The 16,971-nt window shown below is 40.6% G+C and overlaps 9 protein-coding genes and 1 non-coding gene across 10 annotated transcripts; 5 read left to right on the top strand and 5 right to left on the bottom strand.

Moving 5' to 3' along the window:
* The first annotated feature begins 69 nt into the window (after positions 1-69).
* Positions 70-3,390, top strand: SJAG_01331 (DuF1740 family protein). The gene is made up of 2 exons (XM_002172545.2): positions 70-3,040; positions 3,086-3,390. The coding sequence occupies exons 1-2, from the start codon at positions 340-342 to the stop codon at positions 3,202-3,204; spliced, it is 2,820 nt and encodes a 939-aa protein (XP_002172581.1). The 5' UTR covers positions 70-339; the 3' UTR covers positions 3,205-3,390.
* SJAG_01330 (spindle checkpoint protein Mad2) lies at positions 3,324-4,317 on the top strand. The gene is made up of 3 exons (XM_002172544.2): positions 3,324-3,545; positions 3,593-3,739; positions 3,786-4,317. Exons 1-3 carry the CDS (start codon positions 3,473-3,475, stop codon positions 4,181-4,183), a joined length of 618 nt encoding a protein of 205 aa, XP_002172580.1. The 5' UTR covers positions 3,324-3,472; the 3' UTR covers positions 4,184-4,317.
* Positions 4,318-4,357: 40 nt separating this feature from the next.
* On the top strand, positions 4,358-8,849 carry SJAG_01329 (GRAM domain-containing protein). The gene has a single exon (XM_002172543.2). The coding sequence runs from the start codon at positions 4,574-4,576 to the stop codon at positions 6,743-6,745; it is 2,172 nt and encodes a 723-aa protein (XP_002172579.1). The 5' UTR covers positions 4,358-4,573; the 3' UTR covers positions 6,746-8,849.
* On the bottom strand, positions 6,877-9,592 carry SJAG_01328 (eukaryotic protein). Its single transcript, XM_002172542.2, has 2 exons — positions 8,509-9,592; positions 6,877-8,464 (listed from the first exon to the last, which is right to left on the bottom strand). The coding sequence occupies exons 1-2, from the start codon at positions 9,301-9,303 to the stop codon at positions 6,953-6,955; spliced, it is 2,307 nt and encodes a 768-aa protein (XP_002172578.2). The 5' UTR covers positions 9,304-9,592; the 3' UTR covers positions 6,877-6,952.
* A 5-nt stretch (positions 9,593-9,597) lies between these two features.
* SJAG_01327 (U6 snRNP-associated protein Lsm5) lies at positions 9,598-10,617 on the top strand. The gene is made up of 4 exons (XM_002172541.2): positions 9,598-10,033; positions 10,162-10,285; positions 10,346-10,412; positions 10,469-10,617. Exons 1-4 carry the CDS (start codon positions 10,009-10,011, stop codon positions 10,490-10,492), a joined length of 240 nt encoding a protein of 79 aa, XP_002172577.1. The 5' UTR covers positions 9,598-10,008; the 3' UTR covers positions 10,493-10,617.
* On the bottom strand, positions 10,494-11,770 carry SJAG_01326 (steroid oxidoreductase superfamily protein). Its single transcript, XM_002172540.2, has one exon. It carries the CDS (start codon positions 11,713-11,715, stop codon positions 10,681-10,683), a length of 1,035 nt encoding a protein of 344 aa, XP_002172576.1. The 5' UTR covers positions 11,716-11,770; the 3' UTR covers positions 10,494-10,680.
* A 299-nt stretch (positions 11,771-12,069) lies between these two features.
* Positions 12,070-13,332, bottom strand: SJAG_01325 (Set1C PHD Finger protein Spf1; the record flags this gene model as incomplete). The annotated part of the gene is made up of 1 exon (XM_002172539.1): positions 12,070-13,332. The coding sequence occupies one exon, from the start codon at positions 13,330-13,332 to the stop codon at positions 12,070-12,072; it is 1,263 nt and encodes a 420-aa protein (XP_002172575.1).
* A 118-nt stretch (positions 13,333-13,450) lies between these two features.
* On the bottom strand, positions 13,451-14,839 carry SJAG_01324 (vacuolar SNARE Vam7). The gene is made up of 2 exons (XM_002172538.2): positions 14,588-14,839; positions 13,451-14,541 (listed from the first exon to the last, which is right to left on the bottom strand). Exons 1-2 carry the CDS (start codon positions 14,615-14,617, stop codon positions 13,564-13,566), a joined length of 1,008 nt encoding a protein of 335 aa, XP_002172574.1. The 5' UTR covers positions 14,618-14,839; the 3' UTR covers positions 13,451-13,563.
* On the bottom strand, positions 14,773-16,388 carry SJAG_05226 (bouquet formation protein Bqt3). The gene is made up of 2 exons (XM_002172537.2): positions 15,705-16,388; positions 14,773-15,614 (listed from the first exon to the last, which is right to left on the bottom strand). The coding sequence occupies exons 1-2, from the start codon at positions 15,858-15,860 to the stop codon at positions 15,003-15,005; spliced, it is 768 nt and encodes a 255-aa protein (XP_002172573.1). The 5' UTR covers positions 15,861-16,388; the 3' UTR covers positions 14,773-15,002.
* A 301-nt stretch (positions 16,389-16,689) lies between these two features.
* On the top strand, positions 16,690-16,761 carry SJAG_16284. The gene has a single exon. It is a non-coding gene; the product is annotated as a tRNA-Arg (tRNA).
* Positions 16,762-16,971: the final 210 nt, after the last annotated feature.

The raw sequence follows: 16,971 nt of genomic DNA, 5'->3' as shown, positions 1-16,971 counted from the left end.
GTGGCCACCAAGAGATGCCTATACAAACGATATATACGTGAAATGGAATGCGGGTTACAGATGTGGTATGCTAAATAAAAATCGGTGACCTGAAGTCTACGTATAAGCTAACGTTCTATAGATCTTTCAAAATCGGAACAAGAATCAAGGAAATTTAAACGAAAACCGGAAATTCTAGCAATTGTAGTAGAGGAAACTGTGGTTAAAGTACAGCAGTTAATACAACGGTTTTAATTTTCACTTCTTAACCACATATCTTACAATCTTTGAGCTCAAGCTAATTAAATCTCATTTGCTCAATTACTGAAAACTAATGTTATCTTTACATCCATTTATAGCATGGGTGAGCTACGGGATAGAAAAGTACCAAAGTTTTTGAGTTTTAAACGTTCAGAGCCTATCACGAAGTCCCATTTAAAAAATAAAGAACGCGAACGAAGGAGACCAAGACAACATCATCATGAGAAGATAAAAAAGTTGAATATTGAAGACCAAGTACGAGCTTTAAAGGATGTAAAAGTTGACGTGAAAGGCGATATTGATATTCCTCAATATGGTCTACGGCTCCGATATTCTACTCCAAAATACAGACGAGAATCCTCTTTTGTTTATGGATATTCGCATCTGTACACCATTGTTTCTCATAGATCATCAAAAGTGGTATTGCTCGCTGTCAAGGATGCGAACAATTTGCCTGACAAGGACATAACTCAAAAATTATCAAATGGTCATTCTGGATACGTGAAAATTAATCGAAATCAATCCGAGTCTGTCTCTGACTTTCTTCTTTTTTCTCCGTCTAACCAGAATTCTTCTTCAGAAGCTGACAATGTTGATATCTCATCTAATGTATTGTTTCTGAATGATTATCTAAAAAAAGAACTCGTTGAAGGTAACAAATTAGTTGAAAGTCATCCAGAACTTGCTTCCTCTTGGCTTAAAGTTTCTAGCATTCAAGAGAAACTGGCACACACAATGTCTCAAAATGCGAACGACACTCTGAGGGGAAAAAAACTAGCTTATGGGATTCGTCAAGTCAAGATTAATGTATTAGAAAGAGCGTTACAGTGCGACGAGCTAATTGCAGATGAGCGTGAGACAATCATTATCGAGTACATGAAAATAGCTCAGGAAGAATATGACACCGACGCACTCAATACAAAATGGAAAGCATTCATCAATGAGTATCCCTCTTCCAGTGGTCTCTGGATTGAGTACATAAACCAACAACTGACGCAATTTCACTCTTTTTCTGTTGATCACAGCCTGGAAATATTTCGGTCATGTATTGATGCTTTGTCTAAAGCGTTGGTAAATGCAGCAGTGGAAGAAAGATTACCGCTGGAAGAAACAATGTCGTATATCATATTACGTTTGTGTATTTTTCTAAAAGAATCTGGTTATTCTGAAATGGCATTGGCGTGTATGCAGCTTCAGATGGAGCTGTGCTACTTCTTTCCTGATACACTTGACCCACAAAATACATCATCAGTGTTCAAGTCGCTCTCTGCTTTTTGGCATTCGCAAGTTCCTAAACTCGGCGAAGTGAATGCTGTAAGCTGGGATTCTTGGTGCGATAATCACTCCGGCACACCGTTAAGATCTGCCTTGGATGAATATGACATTATGGAGAAAGAACACGATCTCGACAAATGGGTTAATCGTGAAGCAGCTTTTTCAAAGCAATTCTTGAGACCTCGTATTTTGGATCCAATCGTATTTTCTAAAGATGGTGATCCCTACCGCGCAGTGTTATTTAAAGACATTCGCCCTTATCTTTGCATCTTCAAGCAAAAGGAAGTGATCGCTAGCTTCAAATACAATTTTTTGGTATTTCTTGGTCTTCATTCCGCGATTCCAGCAGGAGTATCGACCAATTCATCCTATTTTAGTGATATATTCATTCAAGGGTACGATTTTTCCATATTGAGTGAACAAAATCGATGCTCAACTACATTTCATCGTTTTTGTATCCCCTCTTTTTTGGAAAACTTCGTAGTCCCGTTTCCAAACTGGCCTGTTGTCCCATTATTAAACTTGACTCATTGCGAAGAATCGCGCCTAACTTTTATTTACGAAGTTTTAAGGGCTATAACGAGCAAGTGTCTTGATTCCCAACTCGCTGGTTATTATCTAATTTTTTTATTCCAACATAAAAATGATCTTTTTTTATCTGAGTCCAAATTGCTTTTACGAAAGTATCCGAACGATTTAGAATTATGGTTTTTGTTTGGTACGTTGGCACAATCTTTGGGTAATCCGGATTTAGCTGGTAAAATATTCAGGACTCTGCAAGGTCGTACAGTAGCTAATGGTTTCGAAAAGTGGCATCTATACAGTCTTCTATGCCCGTTCTACATTTTTTCAAACTCCCTTGATATTGGTAGTAAACTTATTTCAGACCTGATTGATAATGAGAAAATTGATATCTTTAACGAAGGGAACACCCTCCGCTATATGCAAAGTTCGGACAATGCTAAGTTGTTCTATTACCGCGCTAAAATTCTGCTTTTATGGTGCTATATGAAGAATTCGCAAGGATTTATGTCTCTTTTGAAAAGTATTATGTATCAATTTACATACACATGGACAGATGATGATGCATATCATGAACAATTACATATGTTTGGTTTAAAACTTGTTGTTTATTTCACTTCAAACACGAGAGTCTACAAACAGAAAGACTTATGTCATGTTGTGAGCGAAGGCATTTCCAAATATCCCAATAATGCATTGTTTATGCATTATTTGACATTTGCACAGGCTTCGACTTCTTTTGAACAGACATGGCGATTTCTCTTCCTTAAAATTAATGAGTTGCAGAACGCACATTCTATTGTTCTAACAATGTACACTGCCTGGTTACTAAATGTGTATTCAAAAAACAAAATTAGGTGTTACAGGTTTCTGAAAAACATTCTCCAAAACGCGAATTATAAGTCGAGTACTGCACTGTGGAAAATGCTGTTACAAATGGTAACGAAGTATGAGGCTCTCAACCTCGCACATGAATCCGTAATAGCCTGCCCATGGAGTAAAGGTGAGTTAAGGTTGTTATTCTTATAATACGAACTAACATCAACAGACATTGCTCTTTGTGCCATACAAAACGCATTGAAGCAGACGACTAATGTGGATCTGCTATATTTCAACTGTTTGGCTAAAGGTCTAAGGTTTCATTATTTACTGCAGTCAACCGATTAATAAGGATCAACTGTAATATTATTTAATACTTAAGACGTTATTTCTGTAAAGTAATTCTTACATTTCTCATAAAATGGTGCTTTGCCTGTAAGTCATGAAGCAATTTTACGAACCCAACGTTCAGTGTTATTACAATCAAAGCAAGTACCATTTAGCTCAAATATTTTTTTCTTTTTTAATCATATTTATGTTTTCAAAATCCAAAGTATACATTAAGTCTTCCCTTTTGAACATATCTTCAGTACCTCAATTTTCAATCACTCCCAAAATGGCAACTACTGTCCCAACACGTTCTAGTTTATCTTTGAAGGGTTCCGCAAAGCTTGTGAGCGAGTTTTTTGGTAAGTTTATTTCTCAGATGTTGTGTAAACTGACTTTTGATATATAGAATATGCAGTGAACTCAATTCTATTTCAACGTGGAATATATCCGCCAGAGGATTTCAAGGTTGTTAGAAAATATGGAATCAATATGCTTATAACCATTGATGATGAAGTCAAAGCGTATATTCGGCGTATTATTGCACAATTGCACAGTATGAACACTATTCCATACTACTGATTCTAACGCAACATTTTCAGGATGGATGTACAGAGGAAAGATTCAAAAACTGGTAGTCGTGATAACAGATAAAGACACTGGTGATGATCTTGAACGGTGGCAATTTAATGTCGAAATATTATGCAAAAATGAAGACTCAATAGGTGAAGAATCTAAAGAGGCTAAACCAGAAAAGGAAATTCAGAACGAAATTCAAGCTCTTATTCGTCAAGTGACTGCAACCATCACTTTCCTTCCTCAATTGGACACTCGCTGTACATTCAATGTGCTTGTCTATGCTGACAAGGACAGTGAGGTACCTACAGATTGGGTTGATAGCGATCCAAGACAATTACAAAACGCTGAACAAGTTCAGTTACGAAGCTTCAGTACGAACATGCATAAAATCGACTGTCAAGTCGCCTACCGAATGAACTAGTGATACCCACTCTTGTAATGAGTAACGAATCCATAAGTCACGAACAATATTGTAAATGATCTATATAAAGCAAAACCTAAATAAATTTACCACTAAACTGTATAATAATGATATTTCATTGTCTTTATTAATAACTTTTAATAGACGTAAGTAGTCGGTTCCTCGTGGGATATCCTCCTACCCTACCTCATATTGCCCCTTCATACAATTCTTTCCGTAAATAGCACGAAAAAAGGATTTTAGCCGAAGAAAGTGCTTTCTAAAGAGCCGTGTGCATTCATATTACATTGCTTTTAGCAGAAATTCAATTCGTCCTGTGTGAAACTTATTGAATTACGCAAAAGGCTCGTGCACAAACTTTGTAACGAAACCAGGGTATTGGCACAAATAATGAAAGAAAATGGTTTTCTATCTACTATCATTGCCTCTGCTATTAATAAACTGAGCTCAACTTTGAGTGATTTCAGTGACCGTGGATCTTCATCAAATAAGAAATCAGGAAAGGCCATTTCCAAGGATCATAGCGCAGAAACGTTGCCGTCCGAAACATTGGATCAAGATGAAAATGATCCTGACTCACCGCCTAACCAATCCATCCATTCGCCTTCAACTAGTCAAGTACCTTTAGGAGAAGGAGAACTTCGTTTGGAGGACTTTAATCGTGTGCTACAAGACGATGATCAAAATTCAGAGACAAAAGTAACTACTCCTGTAGCTGATGGCATTGAAGCGGAGGATACGAAGTCTGCCATCCATTCATTTCGATCAACCTCTCCAGCCTTGGAATCAGCACAAGCGAACACGTCTGCCCAAGGAAACTCGTTCCCCCAGAAGAGACTTTCCAGTGTATCCTCGTCCCGCAATCTTTCCAATATTACAGGTTATGCGAACGCCAATAGCAAACGTAACCGGGAGTTTCATCAACTATTCAAGTCTGTTCCAGACGATGACTATTTAATTGAGGATTACGGTTGTGCACTGCAAAGGGATATTTTCTTGCACGGACGAATGTACCTCTCAGAGAAGCACATTTGTTTCAATTCAAGTATTTTTGGCTGGGTCACCAATATCGTGATTCCTTTCTCTGAAGTAGTGTCTGTGGAGAAAAAGTATACTGCTGTCGTCTTTCCCAATGCCATTCAAATCACAACATTACACGCTCGTTATTTGTTTGCGTCGTTCCTTTCTCGTGATACTACTTATCAACTTATTGTCACTATCTGGAAACATACGCATCCTTTTCTCAGCATATTTGCCAACGGACATGGCATCATGGATGCAGGAAACAAGAAAGACAAAACGGGAGGTGATCTCAGTGCGTCTGAACATTTATCGAGCACGAACGAGAGTGACGATGAAGACAAGGATGGTGCTTATGAAAGTGATGGTAGTACTGAGACTTCTGCTAACTCAGATATTGACGATGATCTTACAGCAGAAGGAGTCGCGGATGCTGGTACATCTCCGGACACTTCTGGTGACGGCCCTGCTAAGATGCAAGCCGCGTTTAGAACTTTGGAACACGCTCCAACTGAATGGCCGGGAACCCCTTATGACCATGTACTGTGTAACGGTGAAGTTATTAACAAGCCTCTTGGAACTACTTTCTCCATGCTTTTTGGCGATAACTCAAGCTGGTTTGCTGACTTCTTGCAGAGTCAGAAAATGAGTCAAATTCAGATTGACCTTTGGGAGGAGAAAGATCATCTATTTACTCGAAAGCTGCACTACATGAAACCTGTTGCTCCTCCTTACCGACAAACAATGTGTTACCTAACCGATACAATTGATCACCTTGATGCAAACTCATACATCCAAATATCATCTACGACATCTACTCCGCAGGTTCCTAGTGGTAAATCTTTTCTCGTCAAGACGCAATACGTGTTAACTTGGGGTGAGAATAATACCACGAAGCTCAGCATAAGTTACTATATCCAATGGGAAAAAAGTTCCTGGCTTAAAGGTGCCATTGAAAAGGGCGCTAACGAAGGCCAAATTGACTATGTCAAAGCCTTGTTAGAGCATATTCGCAAGGCAAAAGACACAAAACCTGGAAAGCGGAAGAAGTCAAAGAAGTCTCGTAAGCAATTAGAAAAACAACCAGACGAAGAAGCAGCTGTTGAAGAGGTGGTTGAAGAAGGTGCTGCTGGCATAATGCCGGTAATTGTGAATGTATTAACCACGGCTGTTAACTGGCTGTCTCAACCAAGGAATATGTTCAACGTGCTCCTACTTTTCCTCTTATGTTTACAATTCTGGTATTTGCGAAAGTTGATTAAAGGTGATGTTACATGGAACCCAGCGTTGAAACAGGAAAATCCTGTTTTCCCAGGAAGCGGGTCTTCAACTTTACGATTTGATGAGAGTAATTTCAACTCATGGCTAAATACCCGCCTGAAAAGTCTTGTTCGTGAACATGAGCCCACGCTTGAAAGTCGAAAAGACAATCACGCTGATGCCAACACCGATGAACTCCAAGCCGCAGCTGACTACATGGTTAAGAGATTAACTCAATTAAAAAGCGAGCTTGATAAGGCCAAAGGCCTTTCAGCATCTTAAGTGAAAAGCTTTATTATTTGACATCGTAATGTCACATTCATTATCCACGCTTATGCTGTACAAGTGCTTAAGAAAGCTATGATGAACTTGCTATACGAGAATTTTTTTTTAAACACAAAACCCCAATTTTAACGGTTCTCATGATTTACTAAGGAAACGAAATAATATTTTTACACAATCATTTTTATAATTGACAAGTTTAAGTCATTATTCTAAATACATCACATTCCGCTCAATACCGTTTTGCAAAGCCACTGCAGCTTGATTCCGAACAAAATCATCACCGTCAAATTGGCTTATATACTTCAAGGCAGTGATTGCCGTTGAATTAAGGTGTTTTGACTCGCTGATGACTTGGATAGCAGCTCTTCGTTGAAACTTATTTGAGTCCTCGGCTTTCAGGTTCAATATATCGACAGCTTTAGCTATCAATAAGTCACTGTCTCGTGTTCTTAGCAAAAGACTGGCAATGTTAAGCGCGGAAACTTGAAGTTCAGTTTCCTCAGAGTCAATAACACTCACGCAAGCATTTTCAATATTTGAGTAGAATTTTGGCACCAGTTCACCTAGTCGCTCCATTGTTTGGTAAATCGCTTGTCCCAGCAATAAGCGTTCTGTAGTATCATGTTTGTGAGAGTTTGCATATTCTTGTAGAAGTATTGGTACAATATTGTCATATTTCTCAGAAAGTGAGACAAGGCCGGATATTACGTTCAAATGAACGTAGCTATCTTCATCTCTTAGAAGATTGATAAATGTTTGAAGTATTTGGATTGGTGAAATTTTGGGAGAGTCATTTTCAACTAACTTTCGCAAAATGTAAACACCCTCACCACGAGTAGGTACGTCTTCACTGTGAAGATAAGATAGCGCAGTTCTATAGTCATCTTGAGAATCACCGAGGTGCTGGAGAATATCTCGAGCTAATTCACAAATAACAGGCTGACCTGAACCCAGGTACTGTCTTAACATTGTTTTAACCCTGGGAGTTTCTTCCTCAAACACGTTTGAGGTACGTTTAGAAGCCATAGTCGATAGCAACTGTAACAAAACGGTTACAATATCTTCCTTCTCTTTGATTTGTACCGCACGTTCTTCAGAAGGAACTACAAAAAGAGAATTTTTAGCGAATTCAGCATCATTAAGCTTTTCACTAAGTCTGAAAACAAGGGCGGCAACGCTTTTGGGAGATAATAAATCTGTATCAACTTTAGAGAGCATGAAGAATAACACATCGTAAAGTTTAATACGCTCCTGTGGGTCGCTTTCCACCCATTCTTCCAGTACAGCCGGAAAGCATTTTGTTATTTCGTTCTGTGATAATGTGTTCAGAAATTCCAGCAAAGAGTCGTAATCGGTTTCTTGGTTAAGGAAACTCTTGACCCCATTAATATGAAATAGTGAAGTGAGGATTTCTAGAACAAGCTGCTTTACAGACGCAAACTGAAACAGATGAAACAAAGAGGACGTAATAGGAACACATAAATTACCAACGGAAGGATCATTAGTACGAAGAAGTGCGTCTAAGCGTGATAATACTTCTTCAACGGGAGAGATATCAACAACGGACTTTGTCTTTAGGATCTCAAAATACGGCTGAAAGTATGTCTCGCACAACTCCGCATGATTATGTAAAAGCGACAGAATAGCGTACGAAGCTAGACGAGAATGTGACTTCATTAAGGTCCAAAGTTGGGGGAATATTATGTCAAAATATGCCTATACGAATTAGTGATACAATCTTGTTATGTTGACATTCACACCTCTGTAGATAAAAAACTGGGCACTGAAGTAATTAAGGAAGCAGCCTTCTTAGCCCTGTCAACCGAATTAGGATCGGGCTGCATAAACACAGCAAGAAACGCTTTCACTCCTTCCGGCGCACAGATTGACTTCGTAAGTATTCTTGTTACGATATCCTTAAAGTCTTGAGGTGCTTTCGGCAGCAAGATCTGTAGACACATAGAAATATTCATGGCCGGATTATCTGAGAGTGGGAAGCCTTCTTCTGGGAACCCGGTTAAGTCAGCATTGTTTAGTTTATGGCCGGTAGCATGACTTTGTTCAGTAGTTGAGGGCTTTATATCGAGACTATTTTGAGAACCTTCTACCTTATGAATTCGTTCAAGGTGTAAAACGATGCTAGTAGCTAGGAGTTCTGGTAAATGAAGAGATAGTGGTTTTTGGACGAGACTGTCAAATAGAACAAGTTTCAGAAGACGTTGATACACCTCAGCAAGAGGAATAGAAGGTAAATACTGAGGAGGGATGGAAGCACGTTTTCTATCAGATAGCACTTCGCTGGGTAATTGCGTATACACTCCAGTAATCACAGTAAGGTGAACAATAAACTGAAGCAATTTAAGGGAGTTGACGCTAATAGGGGTTGTAACATCAACACTTGCCAAATCCTCTAACAGTTGTAGCAAGAAGGAAAGTATGTCCGAGTTACAAAACTGAGATATTCGGTCAAATGGCGTCTCTTTTTTATCCTTTGCATTCCAAAATGCAGCAAGGCTGTCTAAAACTTTTAACGGATTTGATTTGGGATCCATCATATGAAAGAAGGCGAGTTTGGTGAGCTAAGTTGTGTTCAAGACCGTCTGCAACAAACGTTTCAAATGCAAAATTGCTTTACTGAACATTAAATGTTCATGACTTTTAGGAGACAGAAATGAAATCGGAAATTTACAAAATACTTGTAGTTTCTGTAACTAGACTGATTGCAAAATAAAAACTCTTACTGCCAATACTCAGCTCCGTAATAACAATGACGTTAATAGTTGTCAACGAAATGCAAGATTACTTTTTAATAAATGTTGTTTTTTGTATAGATGTATCTTGTTTTATGGCGGTTAAACGTTTTTTCTGAGAATTAGCGTAATGAGAAAATGTTATGTTCTTTGAACAAAAGGGAAATTCGTGAATTAAAATTGAGAGAAAACAGATACCCAATGTACTGTAAATAACACCAATCTGTATATTAATTGATACGAAAGCCATGACTTTGTCGTATCCCACTTGTTTGCTTTCCGGTTGACTCTTCGACCGATTTGAATACTTTTAACACATTTTCCTGTAGCAAATTTAGCACTAGCGCTTAATTCTTTTTAATTCTCATTTTCATCATCGTCTTTACCGGATTTCATTCATTTGGTGCCCGAAACTTAACCATTGTTTTTTCGTTCCTGCAATAGCAACAGGTTCACCCATCAAAACTCGATTTTACAACAGCAAATCTCTTAAAATATCCAATTATCAAGATGTCTATGACTATTCTTCCTCTTGGTACGCTATTAGAGCAGTCGAGCACTCAAGGTTCCAATAAATAAGTGGAAATTCTCGCACTTTACTGCACTTTCATTTCTTGTTTCAGTGATTTTTGCTTTTGCTGTCCTTTACTAACTGCGTTTTAGAATTGATTGACAAATGCATTGGCTCAAATCTTTGGGTGATTATGAAAGGTGAAAAGGAGTTTGTTGGCACATTGGTCGGTTTTGACGATTATGTGAATATGGTCTTAAAGGATGTCACAGAAATGTACGTATAATCACTGCTGATATGAGTCAGTTGATGAAATTCTCTCTAACCGTGTATTAGCGACACTATTACAAATGTTACGGAACAGCACAAGGAGATTTTGTTAAACGGAAATGGAATTTGCATGGTACAGAAAACATGATACAAGTTTGTATGTGCAGACGCAACTAACAATGATTACAGTTAATTCCAGGCGGAAAGCCTTGAGAAAAAAAAGTACATGTGCCCTTCTGCTAAGGTATCGGCAGTGACTTATGTACACACACGTTCATATCTATGAACTGATTAAATTTCATTACTTGCTATCATTAGATTCGTCTCAACAAGTTCATTAAGCAACAATAATTCAAGGAGTATGCGGAGTATGTAACGAGTCGTCCATCGCGGGCATGAGATTAGTCGGTTTTGAGAGACTCGTCGTCGAACTCTTCTTGCCAGTGAGAGCCATTGAATTTGGGAAGGAAACGACCAACCTTTTGCTGGTATTTTGCATAGAGAACATACTTTTCGGAGGAAATGCTTTCCGTCAACCACGTAGAACCCGTAAATACAGCGACTAGCCCAAGCCAACCGATAATTGTCCAGTTTAATATGCTATTAGTAGCCACTGCGCCAAACAAATAAAACGCAAACCATATTGTTTGCTCGGCAGCAAAGTTGGGATGACGGATGAATCGAAATAGGCCTGATGTGTTAAAGCCTCGCGCCAAAGACAAAAGGTCGAAGTATACATTTTGAGGTACGACCTTGTTCCGGCGATAAAAGTTACGGGCTCTGTAATAGTCCCATTGCTGTTGATCGGCAAGAATCTCAATGAAGAACGCAAGCATGAACAATTGAAGAACGGCGATGTCGCCCAAACCAAAAGGTTTATTCTTACCCGACAACATAATCAAATAGGTAGGTGCCGACAAACTGAACAAGAGACACACTTGGAAAATGTGAATAAAAAACAAGTGAAAAAGTGGATACGCCCAACGAGGAATGAGACGCTTTGCGTACACCCACCGGTAGTCTTCTGCGCCGGACTTGTAACCGCCCTTTCGCCAATAATTAAAGACAAGTCGGATGCACCATACTGCTTGCAAAAAGCATACAATTGTCAAACGTTTGGAACTCAAGTTAAACAATTTTGCATACACTAAGTAATGAAATGAAAACAGCGTGGGGAGTAGAGGCCAGCAGCGATCAACCTGAGACGGGTTGTGCGTGTAAAGAGAAACGATCCATAGAAGAAATGCTAAAACAATAGAGAGCTCAAACCCGAATACCAAGGGATTCGTGTTTATGTAAAGCTCACAGAGTCCAATTTTACCGCCCAGAAAGAGCGAAATATTAGCAGCCTGGGAGAGAAATGGAGCGACCGCCAGACTCCAGAGAGACGCGTCTCTCGGCTCAAATATTGCAGGAAGCGTCGTAGCGAGTGTCATGTTAGATGTTTTGTCTAACGACTGCTTGGAACAGAGTTCGGAAATAACAGATTTCTTACGTAGCTATATCGCGTGAATGAACGCACAAGTTCGTAAACGCAACTGCTTGACACGGTAAGAATTGGTATACAACGACTTTTGTATACGTCCGTAAAACTTGTTTAACGTGCCACGATATCTTCCGTTAAAACGAATAAAAGACAAAACAATGGAGAATAACGGTAAAAGGAATTTGATAGGATGTTTGAACAGAGAAGAAGACGAGACGGAGTAGACAATTATTTGGTGGTTGATGTGTTGAACAGGTAGACAGCGGCGATGGAGCGGGAAGTCTGGGTCTAGTTTTGGGATTGTCTAAAATGTGCTGGATAACAGCCGATCCATATCCATAGACGCTAATTGTGGTCGCAGGAATTCAGCATGGCCTTCATGTTCAACGTCCAGTATGGAACGTTGGCGTTGACGCTCATGGATTTCTAATTTCTTGGCCTGCAGCACAGTTTTCCTGTTATTAGCAACTTCAAACTGACACTGAATATCATCTGAAAACATAGCTTGCCAACCCGAATGTTTCGCACATCGGTTCTTTTCCAAAATGCAGATGCCAGATTCCGCTGCCATTTCCAAAGGAATAGCAGCTAAATCATCGACATTGTTTGACTGCATATAGACTTCAAGTTCGTCATCTTGGAGAGACAAACGAACATCGTATGCACACAGATCGCGCTTAGATGCATTTTTAGTCTTGTGCTCCTCCGACAGTCTGCGCGCTTGCTCTTTCATAAATTTAAGCAAAGCCATCTTACGCTGTAGGTACTGTAACTCGCCATCGATAGTCTCAATTCGCGAATCCAGTGCAGCTATCTCCTGTTTCTCAAACTCACGAACACAATCTGCCGGTACTGGGTCCGGATAGGCAGGAGTTTCTGTACCCAACTTTCGTAGCTCTTTCGCATCATGCACATGCATAGCAAGTGTCTTAAGTGTAGATGCGTCAATGAGGCTTTTTCGGACCTGCTGTCGAAAAAACTCGAGACCGTGTGCATCGCAACAATATTTGGACCGGATGTCGACCCGTGAAGGCTGACTACAGGAAGGAAGACGACACTTCCTCCGCCAAGCGGTAACACCCAGTCCGTTTTTCGTGCATGATGGGCAAAAATACTGCAGGACTAAGTCATTAAAAGTCTCGGGAATCCCGACACAAGACCCATGAAACCAATTCTCGCAACCATCGCATCCTAGCATCCACCGACCATCATCCGGTTTTCGGCATACACAGTAGAGTGGTTTTTGATCAGCATTCCATCCATTTTGATTTGGTGATGGACGTTTTAGTCTTCTCGTAGTAGTAAGTATGGGTTTATCAACGGCATGCTGCTTTGCTGCGTGCTCCAAGAGCTCTTCATCCGTTTCTGTAGCAGACGAAGAAGGCGAGGACTGAAGTTTGTCCAGTGTTTCCGTACTATTTTCTGTTTTCACGAGGACGTCCTTGGTTTCATGCTGGGATAGAGCTATCGACGCATTCGTCGTCTCTTCTCCAAAATCCGCTTTTATAGGAACTTTGGCTACATAATTATCGTCAGAACCATCACCAAAATGGTGTTCTAATGACATTTCACTCAGTTAATGCGTTCAGCACACAAATTCGTATAAGAAGACTAGATGTGAAGTCAACGGATGTGCCGCGGTTGTTCCGAATGGCAAAAAAAAAAACAGAAATTCACTTATGAAAGGGTTGCGAATGAAATAATATTAGGTTTAAGATAGTCGTAATCACATTCATCAAATAATCTTTAGGGAAAAGGAGTTTGAGTGGTAAATGGTTTCAAGACAACGAAAATGTTCTCATTCCAGACGGCGCAAACGGCCTCTGGTCTTCTGCAGCTTGTGCTGCGTATGACCAGTGTATGCAGACACTTCATCTAGCATGTCGTTCTGTTGTTCCACTTCATTACAAATGGCCATGCTTAATTCTTTTTGCCGCTGAATGAGTGGAAGGAGTGATTCCACCTGCTGGTCTTGAGTGTCCATGGTTTTCATTTGCTGAGCATACAGTCCATGATTATCAAGACGCTGTTGTTCTGCCGGCAAACTAGTCGAGGAGCTCTTTCCCAAAACTCGTCGCGAGGACTTGAACAACTGATTCCGTTGTGGACTTGAGTATTCACCACTCGAGTTCCAAGGGCTCGATACTTCTATGGAGGTCCCGCCCTGCGAACGTATTTCCGCTTGCAGATAGTCTATGTCACAGTCAAGTTTACCAACAAGGTCATTTCGACGCTGGATCTCACCGGGTCCCAAGGAAGACACGGACTCGGACCCGGAGAGTGAGGTTGCGAGAAGCTGGATGTTCTTCTTGAGCTTGTATAACGTGCTCCGTTCCTCCGCGGGAGTCATAGTTCTCCGAGAGAGCACTGCAACACGTAGTTCATGCACGGTGCGTTTTGTTTCCTCATACAAAATCAACCAGTACTGAGGTTGGATCGACTGAGGAGTAACAAACTCCATCTGACTCGGTTCACGCAACTCCAGAAAGTCCTTCACAACTTGCAAATGAAACCAGTCGCTGTAGACAAGCCGTCCCAAGAATTCCTCCAGCTGTAGGCGTCGAGACTCCCGCAGACTTGAATTGGTCACGGTGGATGAGAACCAGGACTTGGGCGGAATGGGTGGAACGGCGGTGTCAAATTGAGAAGACTGTTTCTCCAAGGTCTCATGCAGCTCACAGAACTCACGGTATCTCCGTTTCACCGTCATTTTTCGCCCATTCGGATACTCGATAAGAATATGATACCAAGTCCATGGTGCGCGCAAATCGCTAGACTGCACGTTGTTAGTCAATATTCCCGCATGAAAAAGCCAAACTTACAGAGGACGTGGTCGGAATCGTCACCTTCATGGCAATGCTTTCTGCTCTGGCAGAGATGGGTTTTCTGCAGGAATTGAATGCGGTAAGGGTAATACATATAATAAGCGCGGAACCGAGAGCTGGGGCCGCGGGAGTTCCGTTGCAGGTTGGTAGGGCAGGCAGTAGTAGCTGAGGGTTGGTGGCCCTGATTTGCGCTGTAGGCAGAGGGAGGGGAATGAGGAAGAGGAAGGAAGTGAGACGATAGCAATAGAGAATAAGATTTGAACTAAAGGTCATTGTTAAGGACCAAATATTGAACCAAACGAAAACAGTAGAGGGACCTCAGTAGGGGGGAATATCGTTACATTAGTAAATTTGATTTTTGCGAGCACCAGCACTCTCTATAGTAACGGTGCTTTTTTTAAGTGCATGTCAGCTAAATTAATACAGCACGACAAGCGATAAAGACGAGAACTATATGGAGAATATACGCCGTGAGCAGCTGAAGAGCAGCGAGAACATTGGGCCAGAAAATGTCGCAGTAAGGAACGGAGCAAGAAAAGAAAAGCAAAACAACGAACAAACATAGGGCTTTAAAAGTTGAAAGAGGCTTCGAGGCGGCTCTTTGAACAGCGAAAGCAATGGGAAGGTGTATGACATATTGAAGAGGAAGAGGAGCAGTCAATACAGTGGACACTTGATGCCGGATGTTGCGAACTACCCAGAGGTTCACAAATAATTTTTGACAAACATAAGACAGGATGCTCAAAAGCACACTGGCCATCAGAGTGAGCAGGAGAGGCACGGATCCCTGAGAGAGAACATGTCTAGGGCGTTGGAAATAGACCATGCCTGTCATGGCCCGGGCGAGAATCACTGAAAAACAGTCAATGGCAGCATCCCAGGCAATTTGGTGTTTTGAGATAGAATAGTACGTGCCTAACAACGTGTACAACGGGTATTTCGCCAAAACACACCATTCCAAACCGAGACGGAAACGATAGAACAAGCAAGACTGAAGTGCGTAAAGAAATAATGAGGTAAAGGGCTGTAAAACTCGCATTAGTGTACAGTTCAATGGTGGAATTGCTAATGAAATGAACAATGAGGAAGCCGTCCTTTCCATTTAGTCACTTACAAACCAAGAAGACACATTCTTGTCGGAGACATTTACAGAAGACAAAAGTCTGGGATTCAAGTACAGGCCAAACAGAGTATGACTCACGATACTAACAACAACAAAAATGAAAGGTCTCAGACATTTCATTTTCCCGAAAACCTGATTTTTAGTCATTTTGTGAGTGCAACGCGTTCGTGGGTGTGAGGTAGGAGCAAGGGAGTACTAGGGTATATCGGCGACGCGATTCACGCCAAGTAATAGAGGGGGTTTCTTGAGAAAACAATTCAAATCGCTGAGTTAGAGGCGAGTTCGGAGTGCAGTAATTTGTCGCGCTCTTTGTAGCGAAACCGTTTGAATTCATCAGTAAACGTGCAGCAAGGACAAGGCTTCCCGACTGCGTCAAATAAGCCGAACTAGTAATCGGGGAAGCGACGAGAGGGCTTGCGTAGAGGCATGACATGGAGACATTACGTTGATGAGGAGGATTTACGGGCGAAAGGATGCTTTCAGGGCGTTATGTCAATGATTACGGCAGCAATTGTTGGATGTGAAATGGTACGAGTAGAGAGACTTGATATATTTTTCTGTGTTTTCATGTGCAGAATTTCTCGGCAAAACTGTAATCATTAGAGGTAATAAACGATAATTTGGTTTAATTGCTTCCATTCGAGTATCAAAAAAGTATACAAACCAGAATTCCCCAAATACTTGGTGTGCTTTTTAATAAATTAATCGAGGGAGCATAGAAATAAATTACTTTACTTCAGACACTCTGGAATTTTTACTAAGACTCTTCTTGCAAACAATGTTCATAAAATGAGTATGTGCATCATATCAATTATTGTATATTAATGCTAGCAAAGTACGATGAATGAGATGAACCTAGCAACGTCTATTAGCTTACTATATCAAATTTCTCTTTTCCCTTCCCATAATGCATGTTATAACATAGCTTCTTTCTCTTATTGCCAAGTAGCTTTACTGAAGACGACTGAATGTAGCAGCTCCCGTGGCCTAATGGTAGGGCATACGACTCCTAATCGTGGGATTGTGGGTTCGAGTCCCGCCGGGGGCGTACATTCTTTATTTATTCATTTTTTCCTCAAAAACAATCAAATACCCATTAAACCTTTCATCAGTCTTCTCGTGCCTATTCTTCCACCTCCATTTCTCTTCTTTCTCCTCAACATTCTGTTTTCGTCGTCACTACTAGTAAAACTTTCACGGCTACCCATTCTCCTCGTTCACCACTAAGGCCGACGAAACTCACCAAGAGCGAACTACT

The sequence above is a fragment of the Schizosaccharomyces japonicus genome (assembly GCF_000149845.2).
Source record: "Schizosaccharomyces japonicus yFS275 unplaced genomic scaffold supercont5.3, whole genome shotgun sequence".
Taxonomy (NCBI): Eukaryota; Fungi; Ascomycota; class Schizosaccharomycetes; order Schizosaccharomycetales; family Schizosaccharomycetaceae; genus Schizosaccharomyces; species Schizosaccharomyces japonicus.
Note: the sequence above shows the minus strand (reverse complement) of the source record. Positions and strands in the feature narration are given on the sequence as shown.